Here is a 23,810-nt window from a genome sequence, read left to right as displayed (position 1 = left end):
TCCCCCCATTCTCTCCTCCTCCTCTCTTTCCTCCTCCTCTTATTAGCATTGAGGAAGTAATTTGGACTCAGTTAGATTTAACAAATGCAATAATACTAAAATGAGCTCTGATACTTAAGTGTAATTGTGTTATTAGCTGGAAATGTTTTTCTTCAAAAACAAGAGAATTGAGAGTGAAGTTTACTCAAGTAGTGCATGATGATAGGTAGGAACATTAGCTGCCAGTTGAAAGTTTGCAAGCTACAAATCACAGTCCACATTCATACCCCAGCGATGGCTTTCCCTGCATTTTGTCAACCCAGACTGAAGTTTCTCCTCAGTCCTAATTTTTAGTCTTCTAAATGGAGCATAAAATCATTGTGCTGATCATTTTCCAAGAGAAAAGAAGAGTTAATTTAGGAAGGGAAAAAAAGCATGCTGTATATTGCATACTTACTGCATGCTGGATATTATGCTAGGTACTTTCATTTAGGTTGTCTTGGTGAATCCCACCAAAGTCACTGCGAGGCAGTGTGCTGGAAGGAAAATGGACCTGGAGCTGGTGGTTGGAGTTCAGGCTCTAAGGCAGGCAGGTTGTGAAGTCTTGGGAATAGTACTGAAATGCTCTGACTTGGTTTTACAAAGACAAAACAAATAGGAACGCTTCCAAGAAATGGGTTTTATTAAGATTAGATATGATAATGCAGCCAGTCTACCATCTCAGTAATATTTTTCTCCATCCCTTTAGAAATCTGTTTAGAAAAAGACCCAAGATCTGGTACTAATTGTGTGATTTAGGGTAAGTGGCAAACTAACCGAGCATCTACTTCAAGACGTTGTTATGAGAATTAAATAAAACTGTGTGTATAAAGTACTCAGGGAGTGTCTGCCACATAGAAAGCTGTGTTTTTTGCTCTCTCTGTCTTCTTTCCTCTCTCAGCTTTCTGATGTGTTGTTTTTAGTATGGATTCAAAGTAAAAAATGTTCAGTCTCCAAAGCCTGTCTGATACTTATAGTTTTAAATTATCCCACAATTCATAAACTATCTCAAGTTTCCTGGTAATAATGAGAAAGGAAAGACTGATAGTATCACACCCATTTTACAGGTTAGGAAAAACAAGATTCAGAGTTGTTATTGACAAGATGTCCATATAGTGAGTGAGGAAGTGGAGTTTTTACCTAGTTCTCTAGGGTTCTTTTTCTAATTAAAACTCTCAAAGTCTATTATTTTTAATTAGGGTCCTATGTTCATGAGTTTTGAAGTTTAAACCCAATAGATTTTAATTCATCTTTCTAATGAATAGTGAGAGGAAGAAACTTTTAGGAGGGAAGGAGGAAAGGAAATAAGGAAGAATAGTTGCAAAGTCTGTCTCTTGCAGACATATTTTCAGGTCATTCTCCCAGGATGCAAAGGGGCATGCAGAAATACAGATCTGAATCCCAGGGACAGATGAGGCATTGATTTTGCACAGCATTATTCTTTAGCATTGCTGGTTAGAAAAAAAAAGGGTGGAGTGGGGGGAAAAAAACACGAAAGAAGCCAAGTATCAGTCAGAGATGATGATGGGCATCTGGTGGATTCAGAAGAGAGTATATAGTTAGGACAAGAGTGTGATGGGACATGATTGCTAGAGAGCGACTGTTACCCTGCCCCCCACATGCGCACACATGTATACAGTAAGCCCTCTGTATCCGCGGGTTCTGCATCCATGGATTCAACCAACAGAGGATCAAAAGGCCTGTAATAGTTGTGTCTGTACTGGACATGTACAGACTTTGTTTCTTGTCATTATTCCCTAAACAATACAGTATAACAACTATTTACATAGCAATCACATCCTATTAAGTATTATAAGTAATCTAGATATGATTTAAAGTATATAGTAGGGTGTGCATAAGTCATATGCAAATACTACACCATTTTATATGAATGTTAGGAGCGTCTGCGGATTTTGGTGTCTGGGGGGGTCCTGGAACCAATCCCCCATGGATATCAAAGGATGACTATACGAGATTAATCAGAATGACCAATCCTTTAATATATAATTATTGCATGGCTTCAAAGAGCTCATATACGAGAAGATAAGATGTTAGCTCTACCATTTTCATTTGTTGTGCGCGTATATTTGCCTTATTATTAGAATATTCATTCTGTGATGTCTTTGAAAGAATCCCTTTAAGCCCCTTTCTCCGTTTTGTGAGTGTTAATTTAGTTAAAACGAAATAATCCCTGAAGCCACTTAGCCAGGCACACAGAAATGGTAGTATGTCACATGTGCTAAAAGCATATGAACAGGTAATGGTGCTACAGATCTAAAATGCATCCTTTAGAGAATAAAGAAAGATGGTGGCAGAAGTAATCAAGAAGTAATTTTCATTATTCAAACCAAGGAAAAAAGTAGTTAACTAATGGCTTAAATAGAAGCATACGTAGACTTCCCTACTTTCATATCCCATTAAGATACCATAGGAAACCCAATTTCTTACTGTTTTTCATGTATCTACCTGGTTTTTTTCCATGGTATATTTTTGGAAATGATGCATTGTAGGCAAGTGAATACAGGATAATCCAGGGAGTTCTTGCTTTGCATGGTACTGTGTTAACTGAAGCTTGTTCATATTGGAACTGAGTCCTCATTTTGCAAGATTCCATGGTAACTGAGAGCAAATCTGCTATAAAAGAACTGTGTGAAAAACAGGGCTTGGTTCCGATATACATGACCTATCTTTAACATGGCACCGAGCAAAATGAGGATTGCCTTGAGTCAATAAATAACTAAGAATCCAATTTTCAAATGTCTGCATTTGCCATATAATTCCCCCTTTTGTGGTCATTAGGGGGAAACAAAGGAATCACTGATTACAGTTATTTCCATTATCTGACATGTCATCACCCAGGTTTCCTCATTATGCAATGTTAACAGTGTTGAGGTTACTTGAAACCAGTTCCAGTTCCAATTAGGAGGCCATCCCTGCTATCTGCATTCTGATTAAATGACCTTGCCTGGAAATCACAGAGTCTACTCTGTTTCCTCCCCTTGCTCAGATCTCATAAACACAGACTCAATTAAAGAGAGTTTCCTTATCAGGTTTTTGTGGGTCATTTTGGTGAATTTATTAAACTCTTAAGTCATGCTGAAAACTGGAAGGCGGTGGCTCTGAGATCTTCAATGGAAGCCAGGACTAGATGTACAGGACTTGCTCTGATGTTTTGGGGAGTCCAAAATATACAGAAGTCAGAGCAGCCAATGATGGGTCAGGAATCAAGGGAGCTGGTGAAATAGAACTGGAGTCTCAGAGTAGGGACTGCAGAGCAGAGACAGGAACATCATGATGTCATGTCAGCCCATATTTTAGGTAAAAAGCAGGGCCTATTCCAGGCCCTCATTATTTCATATTTTGATTATTGAAATAATTTCTGAGTTGACCTTCAGGTCTTACAGTGCACTCTTCCCTATCCATTCTCCATATTATTGCAAATCTGCTTTTTCTTAAATACTCTTCTCATTGTCCTTTTTCCTTCCAACAAGAGAAGAAAATCAAGTCCCTACAACCCATCCCATGACTTAAAATAGAATCTAAATTCTTTTGTCTATGTTTCACAATCTGGTGTTATTTTACTTATCCTACCTTCTCCACTGTTTTTCAGTGTACATTCCTAAAAGAAGTCAACTTGTGCCTCTCTGCCCGATGCTCATGTCCACTTTCATGCATTCCCACCCGCCACATGCCTGTTTTCCAACAAACTCTTTCCCTTCTCTCTGTCTTCTTTCTCTGTTGGTGTGTCCTCCTAAAACACTCTGTGCATTCTTCTCTAGCACCTTCTGCTATACTATGGTTCCTGTTTACTGGCTCATGAATTCCATACACTGTGAGATTCTCGATGGGAGACCCTTGGCCCCAAATGTCAAAAACTGAACACTGTCCTGGCCACTTAGTAGCCACTCAGCAAATATCACTGAAGGAATAAATAAATGCTATGGTTTTCTCTCTCTTAGAATGCTAGACCTTTTGCTTATCCAAATGTACATATCCTACTAAATCTCATGTCCACATAGCCTTCACCGACTGTGCAAATCTGACTGGTTCCCTGAGAACACCAAACTACATATAATTACCCACCTAATCATCTCCATACTCACTCAGTGTAGTGCTTTGGCATCTGTTCATGACTCTGTTGTCTACATCTGGCTTGTCTCAGCGCAGTGTTTCAAACGGTGGGTGATGGGAGTTATTGAGTAGAAGGAGTTCCCTCCTAGGTAAAGTTCACACATTGGTGGTGAACATACTGAGAATCATACATTATTAGAGCTGAAATGACTTTAGAGATTCTCTTTCTCAGCACCATACTATGAAAAGAAACCCAGATGTCTTTAGACAGCTTTGCCTAGGGATATCTCTGTGTGTGTGTGTGTGTGTGTGTGTGTTTATTGTCTAGGAAATTAGGGCTTTGCACTGTTTAATAATTAACGAGGAAGAGAGTACTTGGTAAAAACTTGAAAGGTGATTTTAAAATCTGAATGGCCCTGTATCTGTGGTATTTATTTTCTTCAGATTCCGTGCATGGCAATTTAAATTGTAGTACTTGTTACAAAAATCCGTATGCCTTTGGGTACTACTGTTGGTTTGTTTGTTTTCATCTTATAAAGGCAATGATGACCTTGGCACAGGGCATTTCCAAAGAATTAATGAGCAGCTGGGGGTTAATGGCTATCAACTCCTCCCAGCTAGTCATCAATCCAAAGGAAGCTTGGGAAGCAAGGTCATTAACTGCATTACCAACTTCCTGAAATCAAATCCTTGTCTACCTGCCTTGCCAAGGACTTATGTTTAAGATGGGCTTGTTAGATTTTCAAAAGCTTCTTTAGTTATTTGACCTGGTCATTAACTGGCACAAAAAATATTAGTATATAAATATATGTAAAAAGAAAAATAAAAGAATAACCATTATCCTCTGTGGACTGACAGGAGAATGTCATGAGAAGAAAAATAATTTTGCGTGTTTTGATTAAACATAATTTGAGATGTTCAACCTCTTTTATTTGCTTTCCTTTTATTCCCTTTTTCAAACTGAAAGTCTAGAGAGAATCATCCTGTTATGTATCCTGAGAGGCCAAAACACATGTACAGTTTCTGCAGTTTAACCTCATCCAAAATTAGATTTTTTTTGCTGAGGGGTGGAATCTTACCTCAGTTTTCATTGTATTTGTTTTAATGGAATATTATTTTTTCTCATTTGTTCCTGTTATAGAATTGATTTTCACTAATATTAATAAGCATGATATTTTCTCCTTTGGCGTCAGTCATGATTACCCAAAATATTCTGAGATAGATAAACCTTACCAACTCAATTACAGTATTTCAGTGCATTTTCTTTTAGGAATAAACTATGACAAATAAAAGAAAGTTCAGGAGCAGAGAAGTTCACCTTTCTTTTCCATTAAAGAAGCTCAGGACCCCATTTCATCATGAAGCATCCTGATTCTTACATTGACACAAATTCCTTAAAGGAGTGACATGGAGTGACAAATTGTCACCTGAGTACCAATGTTTAAGGTGTGCGGCAAGGATGATTGTCACCAGCGCAGGTTTCATTTCTGGACCTTTCCCAATGGACGTTTGTCTTAAAGAGTCTGCTGAACACCTGGGTCGAGTCCTTAGTTTTCTAACTCTCAGAAATTTGATTTTGGTATCTCATCATGAGAAAGTGTAGTCACCCTTGCTAAACACATAAGAAATGGATATATAGAGCAGAGTGCCAATTTGCTAAATTATAGCTAGAACTGTAACAGATTCTTCAAGTACTTCAGTCTGTCAAATCTTTTCATGTAGAACTTAAACTTTTTTAGAATCATAAATCTCTTTGAGAGTGTGGTGATAAAACCAATAAATAATCTTCCTATAAAAACACACAATGACATTTATGTAAAAATGTGCATGTGAGTTCAAGAGATTCGCAGTGTTTTGAAATCCATTCATGAACTTCTTAGGAGCCCATGGACTGAACTATGCATTTTTATGGAAAATCAAATTATAATTAAATAAGGTGGTTGATAAGAAATCAAACTAAGAAAACTTAATTGTATGATTCAAACTGCTTTAGCATCAAATTATAATAGTCTGATGTATCAATCATTCTCCATAATTGGACTTTGGCTGTCACCAGGATAGACAAATAATAACAAAAGTCAAAAGTCCGTACCATATTGATTATGTACCAGGCACTGTTCTGAATCTTTCTCTGTCTCTCTCTTTTTTAATTGAAGTAACATTGGTTTAAAACATTATATGGATTTCAGGTATACATCATTCTAATTCGATTTCTGTAAACATTACGTCATGTTCACCACCAAAAATCTAGTTTCCATCTGTCACCGTACAAATGACCTCCTTTACCCGTTTTACCCTCCCTCCACCCCACTTCCTGTCTGGTAAGGCCCAGTCTGTTCTCTGTGTGTGTGTTTGTTGATGGTTTTTTATCTTCCACGTAAAAGTGAGATCATATGGTATTTATCTATCTCTGTCTGTCTTATTTCACTTAGCGTTATACCTTCAAGGTCCTTTCATGTTGTCACAAATGGTAAGATTTCATCTTTTTTTTTTATGTGACTGAGTAGTATTCCACTGTGTGTATATATACATATATATGTGTGTGTATATGCACACGTATATACATATATATGTATATACACATATACATCTTCTTTCTCCATTCCTCTGTTGATGGGCACTTAGGTTGTTTCCATGTCTTGGCTATTGTAAATAATGCTGCAGTGAACATAGAGGTGTTAAAATACAAGAAATAACAAGTGTGGAGAGGATGTGGAGAAAAGGAAATCCCTGTAACTGGTGGTGGGAATGTAAATTGGTGCAGCTGCTATGGAAAACAGTATGGAGATTCTTCAAAAAGTTAAGACTAGAATTACCATATGATCCAGCTATTCCACTTCAGGGTATTTATCCAAAGAAAATGAAAACACTAATTCAAAGAGATGAACTCTTCTTTATGTATTAACTCATGTATCCTCGCAATAATAGAGTACATAAATTAGAGCGTCCAAGCACTAGGCAGTTTCACAGATGGACACTACACACATTTGTATCACTGATTTTTTTTAAAGTCTCTATACTCCATTAGTGTCCACTTTCTTATGTAAGTAGTTGGTAATCTACAACAACCAACCTTTTCTTGAGCCCATTTATTATTTCTTTCCTTCTTTCCTTTTTTCTTTATTTCTTTCCTTCTTCCTTCCTACCTTTCTTCCTTCCTTCTTTCCTTCTTTCCTTTCTTTTTTTTCTTTCTTTCTCTCTGTCTTTTTTTCTTTCTGTCTGTCTGTCTTTCTTTCTTTCCTTCTTTCATCTAATACACATATATTTTGTATATACAGTGTGCCCAGTACTCTGGATGTGGTATTTAGGATAAAGCTTATTGTTGGTAAGGATAAATTTTTACCCTAATCTATTGTTTTCAGTTATCCATTTACATGCTACTTTTTGGTAATCTTCTTCTTCACAATGTTAATTGATTTATAAGTTTTTGTTTATTTGTTGGGGAGAAGGCAAGGAGTAATTATTGAGCCCTCTACCGTTTATTCTACGTTGTATACCATTTTAATTTTTTTGCTTCACATATGGATCTTGTCAATGGACTTTGATATATTATTTCTTATTATAAAATTAGCTTATCATTCTGGCTCCTGACTATGAATTGAAATGTGGGCTAAATTCAGTGATGCAATTCAGCAAATATTTACTGAATGCCTGGAAATCATGAAGTTCCTGTCCTTAAGAATCTTATGGTTAAACAGGTTGAATGCATTCCCAAACATTTAGAATCAAACTCAGATTTGATAAGTGCTGTAGTCTTGGCATTGCAGACACTTAGGGGAAAGATGAATTAATACTGGCCAGTAAGACCAAGGAAGTTCTAGTAGAAATGGTCATTGTAAAATTGGCTCTGAAGTTGGGTACAATTTCGAAAGAAAAATTCAGAGTAGGACGTTCCAGGCCATGGGAAAAACAGGAGCAAGTCTCTGAGAAGGAAAAGTAGGGGGTATATCTTTAGAATCAGAAATAGCCTATAGCCTAGGCTGTATTATGGAGGGCAGTGGGAGATGAGACTGGGAAAAGAGTAGGGCACAGCATCACAGAGTGTCTTACATGTCACCCTGAGGCAATAGTTTTCAAGAGGGCAAATTTGCCCCCTAGGGGATATTTGGCAATATCTGGTGACACTGTAGATTGTCACAACTGGAGGTGCTACTGGCATCTAGTGGGTAGAGGCAGTAAGGGATTTAGCTTTATTCTGTAAGCACTGGGGAACTATTGGTGGATTATGTTTTGTTGAACTGTGATTGTCTGGGTCACTGGGTGTTGTTACACTAATTCTGCAAAGTTACTTTGAAGATCTCTCCCAGGAAAAGTATAGAAAGAAGAGACCAATTTTGGAGATAAGGAGTAGCCTGTATTAATCATTTAGTGGCACGTAAGCCTGAGAAAAAAGAAAGGACCAAAAGGAAGGGGAAAGAAGTGAAGTTTTCATGCATTGGTAGGGCTCCAGACTTAAAAATATTAGTACAAAGAGGATGCAAGCATTGTACAGACAGGCACATTTTTGATCATTGGAACAGTCTCATTTCATTTCCTAAAGAATGAAATAGCAGCAGCATAGAGAGCTTGAGGTTTTAAGCTCTTTTCTTGGTTATGCATTTTACTAAACCAACACAGCAAGCAGCTACCGTAAAAGTACAAACATATCCCTGAATACCTCGAATCCCACCCTCTAATTTGAGAAACAAGTCAGTTCATCTATATTTCATTTCTTCATAAATCACCAACCTCAAAAAGTGAACGTGATCAAAAGAATTCATAAATAGCCAGAAACTTCATGCCAGGTATGCTTATCTCTCCTGCATCATGTGAGGCTATACCAGCAGGAAAAACAAATTAATCTTATTTTTAGCCTTGCCAAGTTCTTGGCTATATTTCTGGAGCTGCTTTTCTAACATGAAGTAGATTTGATTTTTTTGTTGCTAAGACAAAGTTGGAGCTGCCCCCGCCTACCCCAATCCCTTGCCTGTCCTATTGGCTTGCTCCTTTGGGTTGCGAGGGAAGAATTAGGAGATCTTATTCACTCTGGATTTTTGAATGAATGGTGCAAATGAGTTCTAGAAGCTGGAATGTGATGATCAAGAGGCTCTTTCATTATAAAGGCGATGTGAAGATAATGTGACTTTCTGCCTATAAGAATTCTTGTTCTCTGCTCTAAACGATCTGATCCAGCAGAGCGACGGAAAGCTGAGTCAAACTCCCCTAGTTCTGAAGTGCATGTAGGTGCCACAGGAAGAAGCAAATCATGAAAACATTTCATGTCTCATCTACGTTGGAATTTTCAAAGCAATCGTGTTATTTTAGGCACATACAGCAGAGGGCATTGTTTGGCCAAACTTAAAATAGTATCTGCTGTTTACAATAATAGATAAAGGGAAAGAAATCAGTGAGTCTTCCCTGAAAATAAAAATAACCAGAGAGCAAAGAGACAGTGATCTTTATATTGCTTTGTTCTCCCCAGCTTTTCTTTGTAGGAAGGACTTCTATGAAAATAACTAAAAGCTGGACAAGCATCATTCCAAACATTGATGAAATTCCTACTATATGATTTGGACACTACTAGATGCTAGGGATCAGTTAGTGAATATGACATCATTTAGGTCCTCAATGAATTTATAGCCTTGACTGTCTATAAGCTGCTTCTGTCTCCTTGTACACTCATTTCATTCATTCATGCATTTAACACGTTTAATGAGAATTTTTCTAGGTGAATAGCACTGAATAGGGCAGACAAGTCTCTGTTCTGTGAAAATTAACATTCTACTCAGATTAGACAGGCAGTAAGAAAATAAACACTGAAGAATACGAGAAAAATATCAAATAATGATAAGTATTATGATGAAAATTAAATATAGTGATATGACTGATGGTGACAGAGGGGCTAGTTTAGGCTGGGTGATCCAGAAAGAACTTTCTGAGAAGGTAAAATGTAAAGAGAGTCCTGAATAACAAGGAAGATCAACCATGTGGAAATCAAAGGGCACGTTTTACAGGCAGAGGAAACGTTAGTGCAAAGGCCCTGATGGGGAAAAGGTTGGAGCCTCTGTGGGACATTGGAAGTCCAATGTGGTTGAAGAGAGGAGGGGGATGAAGAAAAGTTGAAAGGTAAGAGAGGTTAGCAGGTATCAGATGAATGATCCTGTGCTAGGGGCCGAAACAGTTTGCATTTTGCCCTAAAAGAGTATGGAGCCAATAGGAGCATTTCAACTAAAGAATGACATGAACATATTTATAGGAAAATATCGCATGTTTTTAAACTTTGCTCTAAATGCTACATGGAAAATTAATTGTATTAATGCAATTGCAAAAGTAGAGAAACTGGTAAGAGGGTATTTCAGCAGTCCAAATTAGAAATGAAAATAGTTTGGTCTAGAAAGGGACAATGAGGAAAAGTAGATGGATTCAGCTATATTTTAGTAGTAACGTCAGGTGGTACTGTTGTGCTGGAGATATGTAAAGAAAAAGAAAAGTCAAGGAGGAGCCTTGCATTTTTGCGTTAAGCAACTGGGTGTGTGGTGGTGGCATTTATGGAGGTGCAGGGGCAGGTTTGGGGATTTTCTTTCAGGATATGCTATGCCATTTAATTCATGTAAACTTCTCAATGTCTGTTAATATTGTCTTCACTCCCCCTTAGGAGAGCGTGGCTCACAGAAGGCCAGTTTACCAAAAATCTGTGAGTAATACTTAGCCAACCCTCCAACCCACCTCACTTTGCTATAAATCTGGTTTTTCTTTCACTAGGTTTTGCTAGTATAGATTGGGGGGGGGGCATGTCTTCCTATGCTTCAACATTGTTCCAAGTTGGAAAGCACAGTATGTCATCAGGGAACCAAAACTGAATGCGTGAGTATTAGTCCTTTGTGTGCAGTTTATAGTGTGGACATAAGCAGCACTGGAGATCAGAGATGCCTCTTTCCTGACTTGTGCATCAGAGTTTCCAAAGTGGTTTCCTCCTCCCTCTGTGTACATTAATAGCTTTTAATGTGACCACATGCAGAAGTTAATTTTACCTTCATTGGTATTTCGTGCTCTACAAGATTTCAACTAGAGCTGATTAATTTGAACCTGTACATGTTTCAGTGGTTAGATAATCAGATTGAAGATCAGTTCCATTCACTTCTAAAGTAATGCTAGAGATGTCAATTATTGAAGTCATCTGACTTTTCCATCATCCACTCCTGTCTCCAATTTCTTTTATGCACAAGGTAGAACCTTCCGAAAACACTGCCATCATCATGCCCTTTTCTGCTTAAGAGCCTGAAATTTCTTCTTGTCTCTTTATTGAAGCAAATCTAAACTCTCCTACCAGGCATGCAGTGCCCCTCCGTTGGGCCAAATTTATCTAAATTTTGCAGTATAAGTTTCTGCTTTCATTAAGTCAGTTTTCTTTTATTTCAAGCTCCTACTCCTCTGCTTTTTACAAGTAATCTCTTACCTCCTCCACCACTACCCTGCTCTCAGTGTAAGTTTATATCCCCTAGAGACCTACATAAACCCCAAATCGTCTTCTTAAAACTTTCTCTGATTATCTGTAATTTGGGACAATGCTTTATGGCATTAAATAGTGAATATTGGTTTGCATTAGATCCTAGATACATATATGTACATTTTTAATTTTATATATATATCTATATGTCTATACTATAGCTCCAACAAGACTGGAGAAAATTCTAGAAGGCATGGCCAGTTTAGCTCTTTCATAATTCTTACTGTGCTCTCCAGAACACAGCAACATGTTGGCCACGTGATTTTTTTCTTGTTTTCCGTTTTTTAAATACACAGTTCTCTCTACTCACTGCTGCTTCTCATCTAATGATATTATAATGTTGTCACCTCTAAACACTAAACATGTGTATTCTTTTACTATCAGCCAGATAAGTCTTCTAGAAAAATGAAAATGCAGACCCAAGATTTTTTTTGTCTTAAATGTTAATTTCTTAAAATCCCAACATTTTCTAGAAACATTGCAAGGTCAGTGTGTTTAGCCAAGGAGCCTTCTGTTGACCTGACAGGCTGGATCCCTTAGTTACAGCCATGTAAATGTTGTATCTTTTCCATTACATCTGCCTAGAGGGTCAGCCCTGGGCATATTTATAAAAGTTTTCTTTTTTCTGAAAATCTGCAGAACTACATACTCCTGCAAAGGGATGGAAAAAGCTCAACAAATTTGCGAAAGTGTATTTCAAATGGGGAAAAAATGAACTATATTAGGAACTATTTATAAAATAAATTTGATTTGGAAAGGTGAGCTACCTTTGATAATAACACTATTATTGCGGTGTTATTTAATTTGTTTTTCCTTTTCCTGTGTATTCTAGCACTCTTTAAAATTTAAACAGATATCTAGGCAATGATCCCAGTAGAAATGGGAATGAGCCTCACCTCCTTTCCTATAAGCAAATCATGTTGCCTCAGCTTACTTGTTTCCTTTGGTAGGTCTCAGATTTATAACACTATAAGAAATCAGAATTTTTCTACTGTCCTTCTTGTCTTTTCTTTGCTATTGGTTTGGGGCAGAGGGTGGTAATGAGAGAGAAAGAAAGGGAGAGCTGGAGATGGAAAGAGGAGAGAGAATATGAAAGTATCAAGACAGGTTTGGCTGCAAGTAATCAAAAAAAATGAACTGTTTGTACTGTAAGGAATTGATTATTTTAGATAATAAGAAAATACAGACAATTACAGGATTCATTAATTCAGCTGCTTATCACATATCAAAAATGCAAATTCTTTCTGTCTTTCCATGTTTCCTTCCTTGGCATATCACCTTTGTCCTCAGGCTGCCTCCTCTCTTGGCCACGAGGTAGCCAGAGCAACTCCAGGCATCTTATACTCACAAAAATGTCCAGAAACAGAATAAAGAACTACTTCTTCCCATGTTTTTCTTCTTTTTAGTGGGAGAGAAAAAATTTCCAAGAACCCCCTCAGCTGACTTCTCACATCTCATTGGCCAAAATGTATCACATGTCCAGACCTAGCCAGTCTCTGGCCACAGAAATGAGAGAATCAACATCTGTTCACACAAGAGCTCAGGAAACCATAGTCTAAAAGTTAGCCCACCACCTGTTTTTATATGCGCTGAGAGGTAAGAATGTTTTTGAATTTTTACGTAGTTCAAAAAAATTTTTTAGGATTTTGAAATGTGAAAATTATATGAAATTCAAATTTCAGGGCCCATAAATAGTTTAATTGGAAGACAGCCATGCCCTTTCATTTACCTTTAACTTATAGCTACTTTCAAGCTACAATGGCAGATAGAGTAGTCGCAACAGGAGACCATATGGCCTGTAAAGCCCAAAGTATTTAGAATCTGGCCCTTTACAGAAAAAGCTTGCCTAGTCCTAGCTTAAACCAAATTCTATTCACCCATCAGTCCTGGGGCAGCCGCTCCCAAAGCAGATAATATAGTCTTGTAATTATTTTAAGGATGGGAGTGAATTTTACTGAGCAAAACTTTCTAGGGAAAGAGTAGGGGAGTAGGGTGTTGGGTAGACAACGAGAGAGAGAGATTGAAGTTCAGGCACATTTTAAATGAGTAACCCATCTTTAGACCTGTCAAAAGCTGACTCCCAAAATCACCAACACATCTGTTGATATGACAGAGATGAGCTTATTACTTACTATGTTAAAGGAAAGCGCCACCTCACAAAGATCAGGGGTGTCTGTGAATGGAGTGGTGAAGAGTAGGCCAGAATTTATTGAGAACTGAAAGTTTGATTTTAGGAGGGTTTTTCGATGTGGGAACTTGATTATGATTAAGTAAGAATTATGATACACTGATCCAGGGTTGGTGCAAACAGCAAGGTGAGTTGAGAGATTCAAAGAATCTTAGAGCAGAGACCTACATTAATGCTTTCCATAGAAGAGTTAATGGATCTTTGGACAAGTTCCTATAAGGACAATGAAGCCATTTGCTTTGGCAGGAGAATCCCAGAAAGGGGTAGAGATGCTAATGAAGACAATAGAAGAGCAAAGTCATTTGACGTCCCTGATAAGGTATGGTTTGGAGGTCTCAGTGTCCATGCTGAGTGTGGGGTAAATGATCTTGGTTCTCAGTATTTAGAGCTTTGTTGCAGATACATATGCATGTGAGTGTGTGGTCTGTTGTGGGGGAGGGGTGGTTGTGGTTAACTAAATTCATCTTTCTCTCACCTTGCTTCCAAACTAGTTCCAATGTCTAGATACAGTTTATGCTGACTTAGCAACAATACTGTGCTAAATAAAGCATCCCCATTAGCTACTCTCCCGCATGCAGTTCCTTCTGTGTCTCACTGCACTGAAGCGTGGGTAGGGGAAGAAGAAAGGTCTCTTGACAAAGTCAGGATATCCTCTAGGACATGGCTAAAAGTATTATACTTTAATTCAAAATCCACACAGATCCATTTGTACATAAATGCTGTCAGATGGCATTGTAATGGATACTGCATAACTTTAAATTGATTTCCTTTTGATGTGATAAAAACATCTTATGAAAGAGATGTTGAAACGTGGCTTTTGATGTAAAGTAACATAATTTAGATCTTAAAGTAGAAAACCTTTTGTTGATAGTAGTTTATTCGATTCAGTGCATGTACCAAGCATTATTTGCTGTAGGTTATAAATTAGCTTTGAATCAGCTATAATTCATAAATCGTTACTTATGACTGATTTATGGGAAATCTCATTAATTGCAATAGCAACAAGACCTTGAAGTAAGCAAGAAGTAGAATGTAAAACAGCCTGAGGATTGAAAAAGGACAGACACATATACTCTACAATTAAGAGGAATGTATCATATTTGCATATGTTTTACTAATACATAGTGTGTTTCTGGCCATGCCAGTTCATCCTTACCACAAATTTGAATAATAGATATTAGTGTGATTCTTAATTTATATAAGAGAAGAAACTGAGTGTCCCATTACTTTATTTTTATTATGTATTAACTGTGTATTATATATTGCTTATTATGAGCCAGTAACATTAAATATATTATGACAGTGCTAACAAAAGCCTTTTGAGTAGATACCCTTTTACAGATGGGGAAAGTGAAGTATAGAGAGATGAAGCAACTTTCCCAATTGTAGGGTCTTGGAGGTTCAAGCAGGCCTATAAATTCAGGAAGTCTCGTACCAGAGCCTTCTCTCTTGACCCCTGGACATGGCTGCCTTTGTTATTTCATATTTCAAAGAGAAAAAGGTAGTAAATGGCAGAGTAAGGTCTTATCTTCTTCACTTTTGTACTATTTGCAGTCAACTAGTCATTTCAACCTGTGTTGCCAGAGACCCTAGGATGCTGAGGAGTGTCATGGAGTGGGAGGTGGCAGGAGAAATGGTGGAGCAGGGCCCTGGGACCCCAATCTGAAAAACATCAATTGGTTAATATATCAGAGATTTTATGTGCTATTCCTTTTTTTGTTGTTGTTTTAATTTTTAACGCCCAATGACCTTAGGAAGTATGTACTGGGGAGATGGGAGCATATGTAAAATTACACTAAATCATATGGATGAAAGTTTTCAATGGCCATAATCAGTGGAAATTTAAATAACATCTATTTAAAGTGGAAATCTACAAAGTTGTGTTTAAATTTTCAATAAAAGATAACTCCTGATCTAACTCAGGGTGTGAAGCCTACCAGCCACATTGTTGTCACAGTATAATTGGGACAATGGTGCAGACCTATGAAGCCATCAACAAGATAGATATGATGAGCAGGGCTCCTTTATTTAGTCATTAGTTGTTTTAAAATGTAAATATTATTATTCAGGTATGATGAGGGCAACAGATCAGAAGACACCTGCCATTGAAAAGATATTTCTTTACTCACAGTTCCTAAGATGAAGGGGCACACCAGGCCCATAGGGGCCACATGGGGAAACACCAGGATTGGTGACGAGGTAGGAGGAATGAGGGGAAAACACGAGCAAGAGCCTTTATTGTGGTTTCTGAAGGAAGGCAAGGCAAGCAGACTTAGGATAGTCTAGGATGAATAATTTCAGGAGGTTCTGGGACCTGGGGGCTGTCCCTAAAGCCCCATGATGATTAGGTCAGAGGGATAGTGGACCAAGGGCCTTGTGAGAACCCAATAGAGGAGGTGGTTGTGGTTCAGACTTGACATTGGTGGTTTGTATATGAAAGGCGAGCTTGTGGGCAAGTCCTTTACTATCTCTAGGAATTGGCTAACCATTGGAGGGATGGTCTCTCCAGGATCAGCAAGGACCCAGATATCAAAACATCAGAAAATACAGGAAATAGAAAGACACGGTGAATACATTAGTACATAACACTACACATATGGCAAGAGTTATAATTAGATATTAACTCTTTTGTACCTTTTCAACAGCTATTTTATTTACTGCCTAGAGTGCGCCAAATACTGTGTGGGCAGTAGGCTAAGAAGAAACCATCACACGTGGCCTCTGTCCTCACAGAGTTCACAGGCTAGTGGGGGAAACAGGGACAAATGATCATAGGACTGGATGGTGTGAAAAGTTAAGCTAGAGCCTCAACGACCCCAAGGAAGGAATCAAGTCGGTCTCTGTGGGAAGGCCACAGAAAGAAACAGTAACTCAGAATCTGCGTCAAGTCTTTTTGCTGCCTTAGGGAAGGAGACAAAAACAAGCCTGTGAAGTCAGAAAGCAATCTATGGCTTTAAATTTCACCTTCTTGGGACTCAGGTCCCTTTCAGTGGTTTTGTGGATGTGGGTATATGTTTAAGAATTGCTAATGACAGTTATTTTTTTCTCAGTGAGGCATCTCCTATTATTGGAAAAGAGCGTCTTCTCCATGTTGTGTACTCTGTGAAAATGCAGGTATTCACAAATGCTAATTAACAATGAGAACCTCACCACTATCCTAAAGAGGAGCCAGCCCTTCTCTCTTCACGCCCCTGAGTCGTGAGATGGGCACGGAAGTGATGACTAAGAAGCGGGACCTGTCTCTGGCATTGACTTCTCTCCAAGCCTCACTTGGAAAAACTGGAAGATCTTCCAAATTTTTCTCCTTGCTACTAGTTTCTTCCAAATATTTTCACTCTCTCATATTAGTCCACGAGTGCCATTCTTAAAAACAAAGCTGATGATAGCATTTCTTTCTAAAAACAAAACATGTCCCCTGCAGAATAAAACGAGGACTCTTAAGTTTGATATAACCAACTCTTGACAGTCTGGACCTGATCTCGTCCCAACTTCTTTTCTATCCCCTTCCCTAGGTCTTCCATTCTCTTACCACAATGAACTTTTGACTGTTTCCTGGATGTGCTAGCATCTTTCATGTGTCCTTGTCTTGACTCAGGCTGGTCCGTATGCCTAAAATGCTCTTCTTTCCTTTCTTTATCAACTTCTACAAAACCTAGATCAGATGACCTTCCTCTTTGAAAATCCCCTAATTTGCCACCATAGGCTGAGTTGGTCTGACTTCACTGCCCTTGTGCCAATATGGCTTGGTCTCATAGAAGTGAACGTGTATTACTGTACTTCATCTGTTTGCCTATGTATCTCAGCTTTTGAATTATAATTCAGTTTATATGCCCAGTACTTAGCAAAATGTCTTGATAAGGGCAACAACAAAAACAGTAATAATAATAATAATGTCTAGCATTTATTGAGTTATTACAATGTGGGAGACATTATCCTAAGCCTTTTATGTCCATTAACTAATTTTATACTCGCAACGCTAAGGGGTGTGTAATATTCTCATTCGCATTTTGCAAGTGGAGAAAATGATTCATGGAAAGGATAGGTAACTTGCCCAAGATGACACATAGTAAGCATTAAATTAGCGCCTTTTTGAATTGGAATGTGGTGAGCCTCCTGCCCCCTTTTTGTTCTTTCCAGAACATTCCTAGTAGAGGCACTGTTTATTGAGATGAGAGATTTGGAGAAGTCATTGCACAGGGGCCCAATCCATAATAAGCCATTTCAGTGGGGCATATACACAGTAACCCAAGTTCCTTTTGAATTCCTCCTTGTGCTGGAAGAGATGCAGAAAGTGATTTACTTTATTTCCCTTCCCATAAATCTACTTAAAATCAGTAAGAGTAGGGACGCAAGACATACAGTAATCCTGATATACTAAGATCTTATCTGTAAATAAAAATTATATTTCATGGGATTGATTTGATTTGTGGTATGTCTGCCTATAGGTAGCAGTTGGCTATATTATACTGAGTTTTGGTATATGATAATCTCTAGAAGTTTATGTATATTTGTGCATGTCACTATTTCAGTATGTCTTCACAGGTACCATAAATTAAATTGCCACTGTTTACAGCTGAGTTCACCCCCAAAGGAAAGGTATTTTAAAGAAATTGATTTGTGAAAAATATTTGTTTTTGCCATCATCGCAAAAACTCTTTCATGGAGTGTTGGAGATCATGTGTTCTGGCACCAGTCAGATGAATGTCTGAGTGCTGCTTCTGTATTTACTAACATGTGATTTCATGCATGTTACTTCTCCCATGATTAAGTTTCTTGATCTTGAAAATGGAGACAATAACAGTTCCTACCTCAGGGGAGTGCTGTAAGAATTAGAAAGGATTAAGGCCAACTTCATGGGCTTGCAACCTGTGCAATTGCAAAGGGCCCCATACTCAAAAGAGCCTATACTTCTTTTAACGTTCTATTGTTGCGTATTTGAAATTCATCATCTTTTAACAAGGCATCACACATTTTCATTTTGCGCTAGGCCCTGCAATTGTGTAGCCAATCCTGAATAGGACTGTTTGTGAAGTCTGTAGCCCACAGTGCCTGGAACATAGAATAACCCTCAGTAAAATGGCAGCTGTTACTAATTTTGCAAGGGAACTTTTAGTCTACGGGGTATAGCCCCCAGATCCTATTTCTCTGAACTTTTTCAATCTGGTCAGGACTTTGAACCTAATGGTAGGGTGTATCTCATAAGTCCTCATGCATTCGGGTCACACTCGGTTGGTAAACACTCCATTAAGGTCCTCTACCTCATTCTTCCATTTCTCTGTGATTGCACGTCTGATGGAATATGGACTGTGGATGGCTGCTAATTTGAAGTACAGAATCATTCTTTGTAAACATGAGACACATCGCTCAATAAAGGACATAAGATTTATTGTTTTCCTAGTCTGAGAAATGATGGCTTTGGCTGATACACTGCATCACTGACATTGCTCCAGAAAGACGTTTGGAGGAGCACTAATACTCTTTTTTGCTCTTATTATATTGCAGACTATTTGAACTCCTGAAGGACCAACACCAGATAAATTATGAATGTTGAACAAGATGACCTTACATCCACAGCAGATAATGATAGGTCCTAGGTTTAACAGGGCCTTATTTGACCCCCTGCTTGTGGTGCTGCTGGCTCTTCAACTTCTTGTGGTGGCTGGTCTGGTGCGGGCTCAAACCTGCCCTTCCGTCTGCTCCTGCAGCAACCAGTTCAGCAAGGTGATCTGCGTTCGGAAAAACCTCCGCGAGGTTCCGGATGGCATCTCCACCAACACTCGGCTGCTGAACCTCCATGAGAACCAAATCCAGATCATCAAAGTGAACAGCTTCAAGCACTTGAGGCACCTGGAAATCCTACAGTTGAGTAGGAATCATATTAGAACAATTGAAATTGGGGCCTTCAATGGTCTGGCGAACCTCAACACTCTGGAACTCTTTGACAATCGTCTTACTACCATCCCGAATGGAGCTTTTGTATACTTGTCTAAACTGAAGGAGCTCTGGTTGCGAAACAACCCCATTGAAAGCATCCCTTCTTATGCTTTTAACAGAATCCCTTCTTTGCGCCGACTAGACTTAGGGGAATTGAAAAGGCTTTCATACATCTCAGAAGGTGCCTTTGAAGGTCTGTCCAACTTGAGATATTTGAACCTTGCCATGTGCAACCTCCGGGAAATCCCTAATCTTACGCCGCTCGTAAAACTCGATGAGCTGGATCTTTCTGGGAATCATTTGTCTGCCATCAGGCCTGGCTCTTTCCAGGGACTGATGCACCTTCAAAAACTGTGGATGATACAGTCTCAGATTCAAGTGATTGAACGGAATGCCTTTGATAACCTTCAGTCTCTCGTGGAGATAAACCTGGCACACAACAATCTAACATTACTGCCTCATGACCTCTTCACACCCTTGCATCATCTAGAGAGGATACACTTACATCACAACCCTTGGAACTGCAATTGTGACATACTGTGGCTCAGCTGGTGGATAAAAGACATGGCCCCCTCCAACACAGCTTGTTGTGCCCGATGTAACACTCCTCCCAATCTGAAAGGGAGGTACATAGGGGAGCTTGACCAGAATTATTTCACTTGCTACGCTCCTGTGATTGTGGAGCCCCCTGCAGACCTCAATGTCACTGAAGGCATGGCAGCTGAGCTGAAATGTCGGGCCTCCACGTCCCTGACCTCTGTATCTTGGATTACTCCAAATGGAACAGTCATGACACATGGTGCATACAAAGTGCGGATAGCTGTGCTCAGTGACGGCACGTTAAATTTCACGAATGTAACCGTGCAAGATACAGGCATGTACACATGTATGGTGAGTAATTCTGTTGGAAATACCACTGCTTCAGCTACCCTGAATGTGACTGCAGCAACCACTACTCCCTTCTCTTACTTTTCAACCGTCACAGTAGAGACTATGGAACCTTCTCAGGATGAGGCAAGGACCACAGATAACAACGTGGGCCCCACTCCAGTGATTGACTGGGAGACCACCAACGTGACCACCTCTCTCACGCCACAGAGCACAAGGTCGACAGAAAAAACATTCACCATCCCAGTGACTGATATAAACAGTGGGATCCCGGGAATTGATGAGGTCATGAAGACTACCAAAATCATCATTGGCTGTTTCGTGGCCATCACGCTTATGGCTGCAGTGATGCTGGTCATTTTCTACAAGATGAGGAAGCAGCACCACCGGCAAAACCATCACGCCCCAACAAGGACTGTTGAAATCATTAATGTGGATGATGAGATTACGGGAGACACACCCATGGAAAGTCACCTGCCCATGCCTGCTATCGAGCATGAGCACCTAAATCACTATAACTCCTACAAATCTCCCTTCAACCACACAACAACAGTTAACACAATAAATTCAATACACAGTTCAGTGCATGAACCGTTATTGATCCGAATGAACTCTAAAGACAATGTACAAGAGACTCAAATCTAAAACATTTACAGAGTTACAGAAAACAAACAATCAAAAAAAAAGACAGTTTGTTAAAAATGACACAAATGACTGGGCTAAATCTACTGTTTCAAAAAAGTGTCTTTACAAAAAAAACAAAAAAGAAAAGAAATTTATTTATTAAAAATTCTATTGTGATCTAAAGCAGACAAAATGATGTGTATTCCTCAGAACCTGTTTTTGCTGCACTTATTTACTATTTTCCCACATCTCGTCCCTACCTTCCCTGATTGCCATATTTTTCATAGGAGATCTCAATTCCCTGAAGAACTGGTCTAGGAAATTTTGTAAGAATTCTGTTATACTTTAAGATTTTTATGGTGAATTCTAGTGGTGAGATCCAGTCTATTTTGTCTTTATTTTTTTTCCTCCTTTCTTTTTTTCCCCCTCATGCCCTTATGAAATAGTCCAATGGGGAATGCAATATTAGAAATAGATTTTTAAGAAAGAACGAGGAAAAAAAATGCAAGATCTTATATTTTTCATGTAATGACCTGTTCTGTATTTATGAGGAGGACCATTCAATGGAAAAGAAAAAAAGTAAGCAAACAACAGATTAATTTACATATGAGCATCTATAAAACCCATGATCTTTTAAACGACTCTAGAACCAGAATTTGTAGTTCAAAAGCTAAAAATAAGATTATAAATAAAATATTGTTGGTTTTTCTGTACTTGGACACAATTCATTTGTAGTATGGCTCAAATGTGAGAAACTTGAAGGTAATTAGATTTCCTACTTTCCAAGAAAGAAAATGCTACAGTATTTTTCAGTCACAGCATTCATCTCTACAGGGTCCTGTTCCATTAGTTGACTTGAGTTTGGGATCTATATTCAAGAATGCTGTGGTATTTTTTCCCTTCTCATTAGGTCACCCTTTGTAGAATGCACAGATTAAAAAAAAATAATGATTTTGTGTAGTAAATTGAATTCCACTTGGAAGAAAGTTTCAGTATACTTTATTCACTGTCTCCTAAATAAAACTCTACTGGCTACATGATGTACAGCCACAGAATGCAAAGGTATTCTGAATTATCTAAGTTGAAAAATCATTTTTGGTGCTGAGTGCCAGCAAATTTAGTTCAATTCGGCAGTAATTATGAAAGATCTACTATATGTTAAACACTGATTTTAGTGTTGTAGGCACACAATTGACAAGACCCGATTCCTGCCCTTGAATCACTCATGATCTATGTGAAATAGGATTAAAGAAATATCAGCTTATTACTGAGGGCCAGCTCTAATTGTTATGGAGAAGGCTGCAAATTGGGACTCCGGAGTTTCAAAATATCAGGTTGCTGTTATTCCAGAAACCTCCTTGATTCACAGTTTCTTCTATCCTTCTGGAAGAGTTGACTCTCTTCTTCCAAATGCAGATTGCGGAGCTGTAAAGAAGTATGAGTATGGATTTGCTGTGACAGATAGATGCATACCCAGACATAGCAATGCTAATACAGTGATAATTCACTGCAAGTATTTTAAGGACCTGTAGAAATTTTAGGTATGAGAACATATGCTAGCCTCCAAGTGAAAAAGAAACTTGCTGGTTATTGGCACCTAGGCACTCTGCTAACATTTTAATACAGTGAGTGTAGGACTTCTGTCTTTATCTATGTGAAGCAAAGTGAAGGTACACACCTCTTATTCACGGCCCTTGAAACCTACCACCTTGTTGGTGAAACAAGGGTCGGCCAAGATAGAGAACACTTCGGCTCCTGATGGATGAGCAGCTTGGACGCTCGTACTTCACTCTGCACACTGGACCTCACAACAGGGTTTTGTGATCTTCAGGTGTGAAAAGCCAGTAATTACTAGCAAAGTCGGTCAGAGAACTGGGAGGGAGTGATAACAGATGAATGAGACCACACAAAGGTCTTACTATTTTCAATCACTAATTCTCTAGTGGCTTTTCCCTCCTTCATTTCCTCCTTCCCTTTGTTAGGAACATAATTCACATTTGCTTTTACTGTGGAGAAGATGCAAGAAAAGGGAAAACACATATTGGCTGTCGTTTGTCCAGCTATTCAGTATCAAATGTACTTAATATATTCCCAAGCTGCAAATCACAAAACAACAAATAATGCAGTAAGGAATAGCAAGCAAGTGCTAGTACAAAGAATGAAATAAATCAAGAGGGGAGAGAATCCTGCCTTGTCTACTTGGTTTGTGCTCTGCAAGTTCTGTCTTTGCTGACTGTAAACCGTCTTTCATTTTGAGCTTATAATTCTTATGGAGTTACTCCCAGCACACAATTCCTCTTGACTATGAGGGGTGGCTGAGCAGATAGATAAATTCTGCCAACTAACGTGAAAGGTGAACTCGAACTAAAAAAGTTAGGTAAGAAACTAAAGCATACAATTCAGTCCAACAGAAGATTATAGTTGCCCTAGTGAATACATTTTAGAAAAAAAGTTGATCAAAATTGGTTAAGCCAAACTTGACTTTCACGGTAAGTTTAGAAATGCTTTTGATGAAAACTCTTCGTTGCAGGTTTTGGGGTTGAAGGGTGGCGTGCTATAAAGGTATTATTGAAAGGACACTAAAACAAATTCTGGGTGTTT

At 38.6% G+C, this 23,810-nt stretch overlaps 1 protein-coding gene and 1 long non-coding RNA gene across 19 annotated transcripts in view; one reads left to right on the top strand and one right to left on the bottom strand.

The window, feature by feature from the left end:
- LRRC4C (leucine rich repeat containing 4C) overlaps nt 1–21,922 on the top strand; it is a 1,166,764-nt gene extending 1,144,842 nt beyond the window's left edge. For 17 of the 18 annotated variants that reach the window (XM_070563809.1, XM_070563801.1, XM_070563805.1 and 14 more), the window contains one exon: nt 19,266–21,922. In XM_070563809.1, the coding sequence (XP_070419910.1) occupies nt 19,308–21,230 (1,923 nt within the window). In that variant the 5' untranslated portion in view covers nt 19,266–19,307 and the 3' untranslated portion in view covers nt 21,231–21,922. Of the gene's footprint in view, nt 1–12,981; nt 13,172–19,265 lie in introns of those variants that run through there. The other variant, XM_070563814.1, reaches the window with a different exon arrangement.
- Nucleotides 21,923–22,361: 439 nt separating this feature from the next.
- Nucleotides 22,362–23,081, bottom strand: LOC139074318 (uncharacterized). The gene is made up of 2 exons (XR_011523821.1): nt 22,888–23,081; nt 22,362–22,634 (listed from the first exon to the last, which is right to left on the bottom strand). It is a non-coding gene; the product is annotated as an uncharacterized lncRNA (long non-coding RNA).
- Nucleotides 23,082–23,810: the final 729 nt, after the last annotated feature.

The sequence above is a fragment of the Equus przewalskii genome, chromosome 11 (genome assembly GCF_037783145.1).
Source record: "Equus przewalskii isolate Varuska chromosome 11, EquPr2, whole genome shotgun sequence".
NCBI classification, from domain to species: Eukaryota; Metazoa; Chordata; class Mammalia; order Perissodactyla; family Equidae; genus Equus; species Equus przewalskii.
This window is presented reverse-complemented; position numbering and strand designations above follow the sequence as displayed.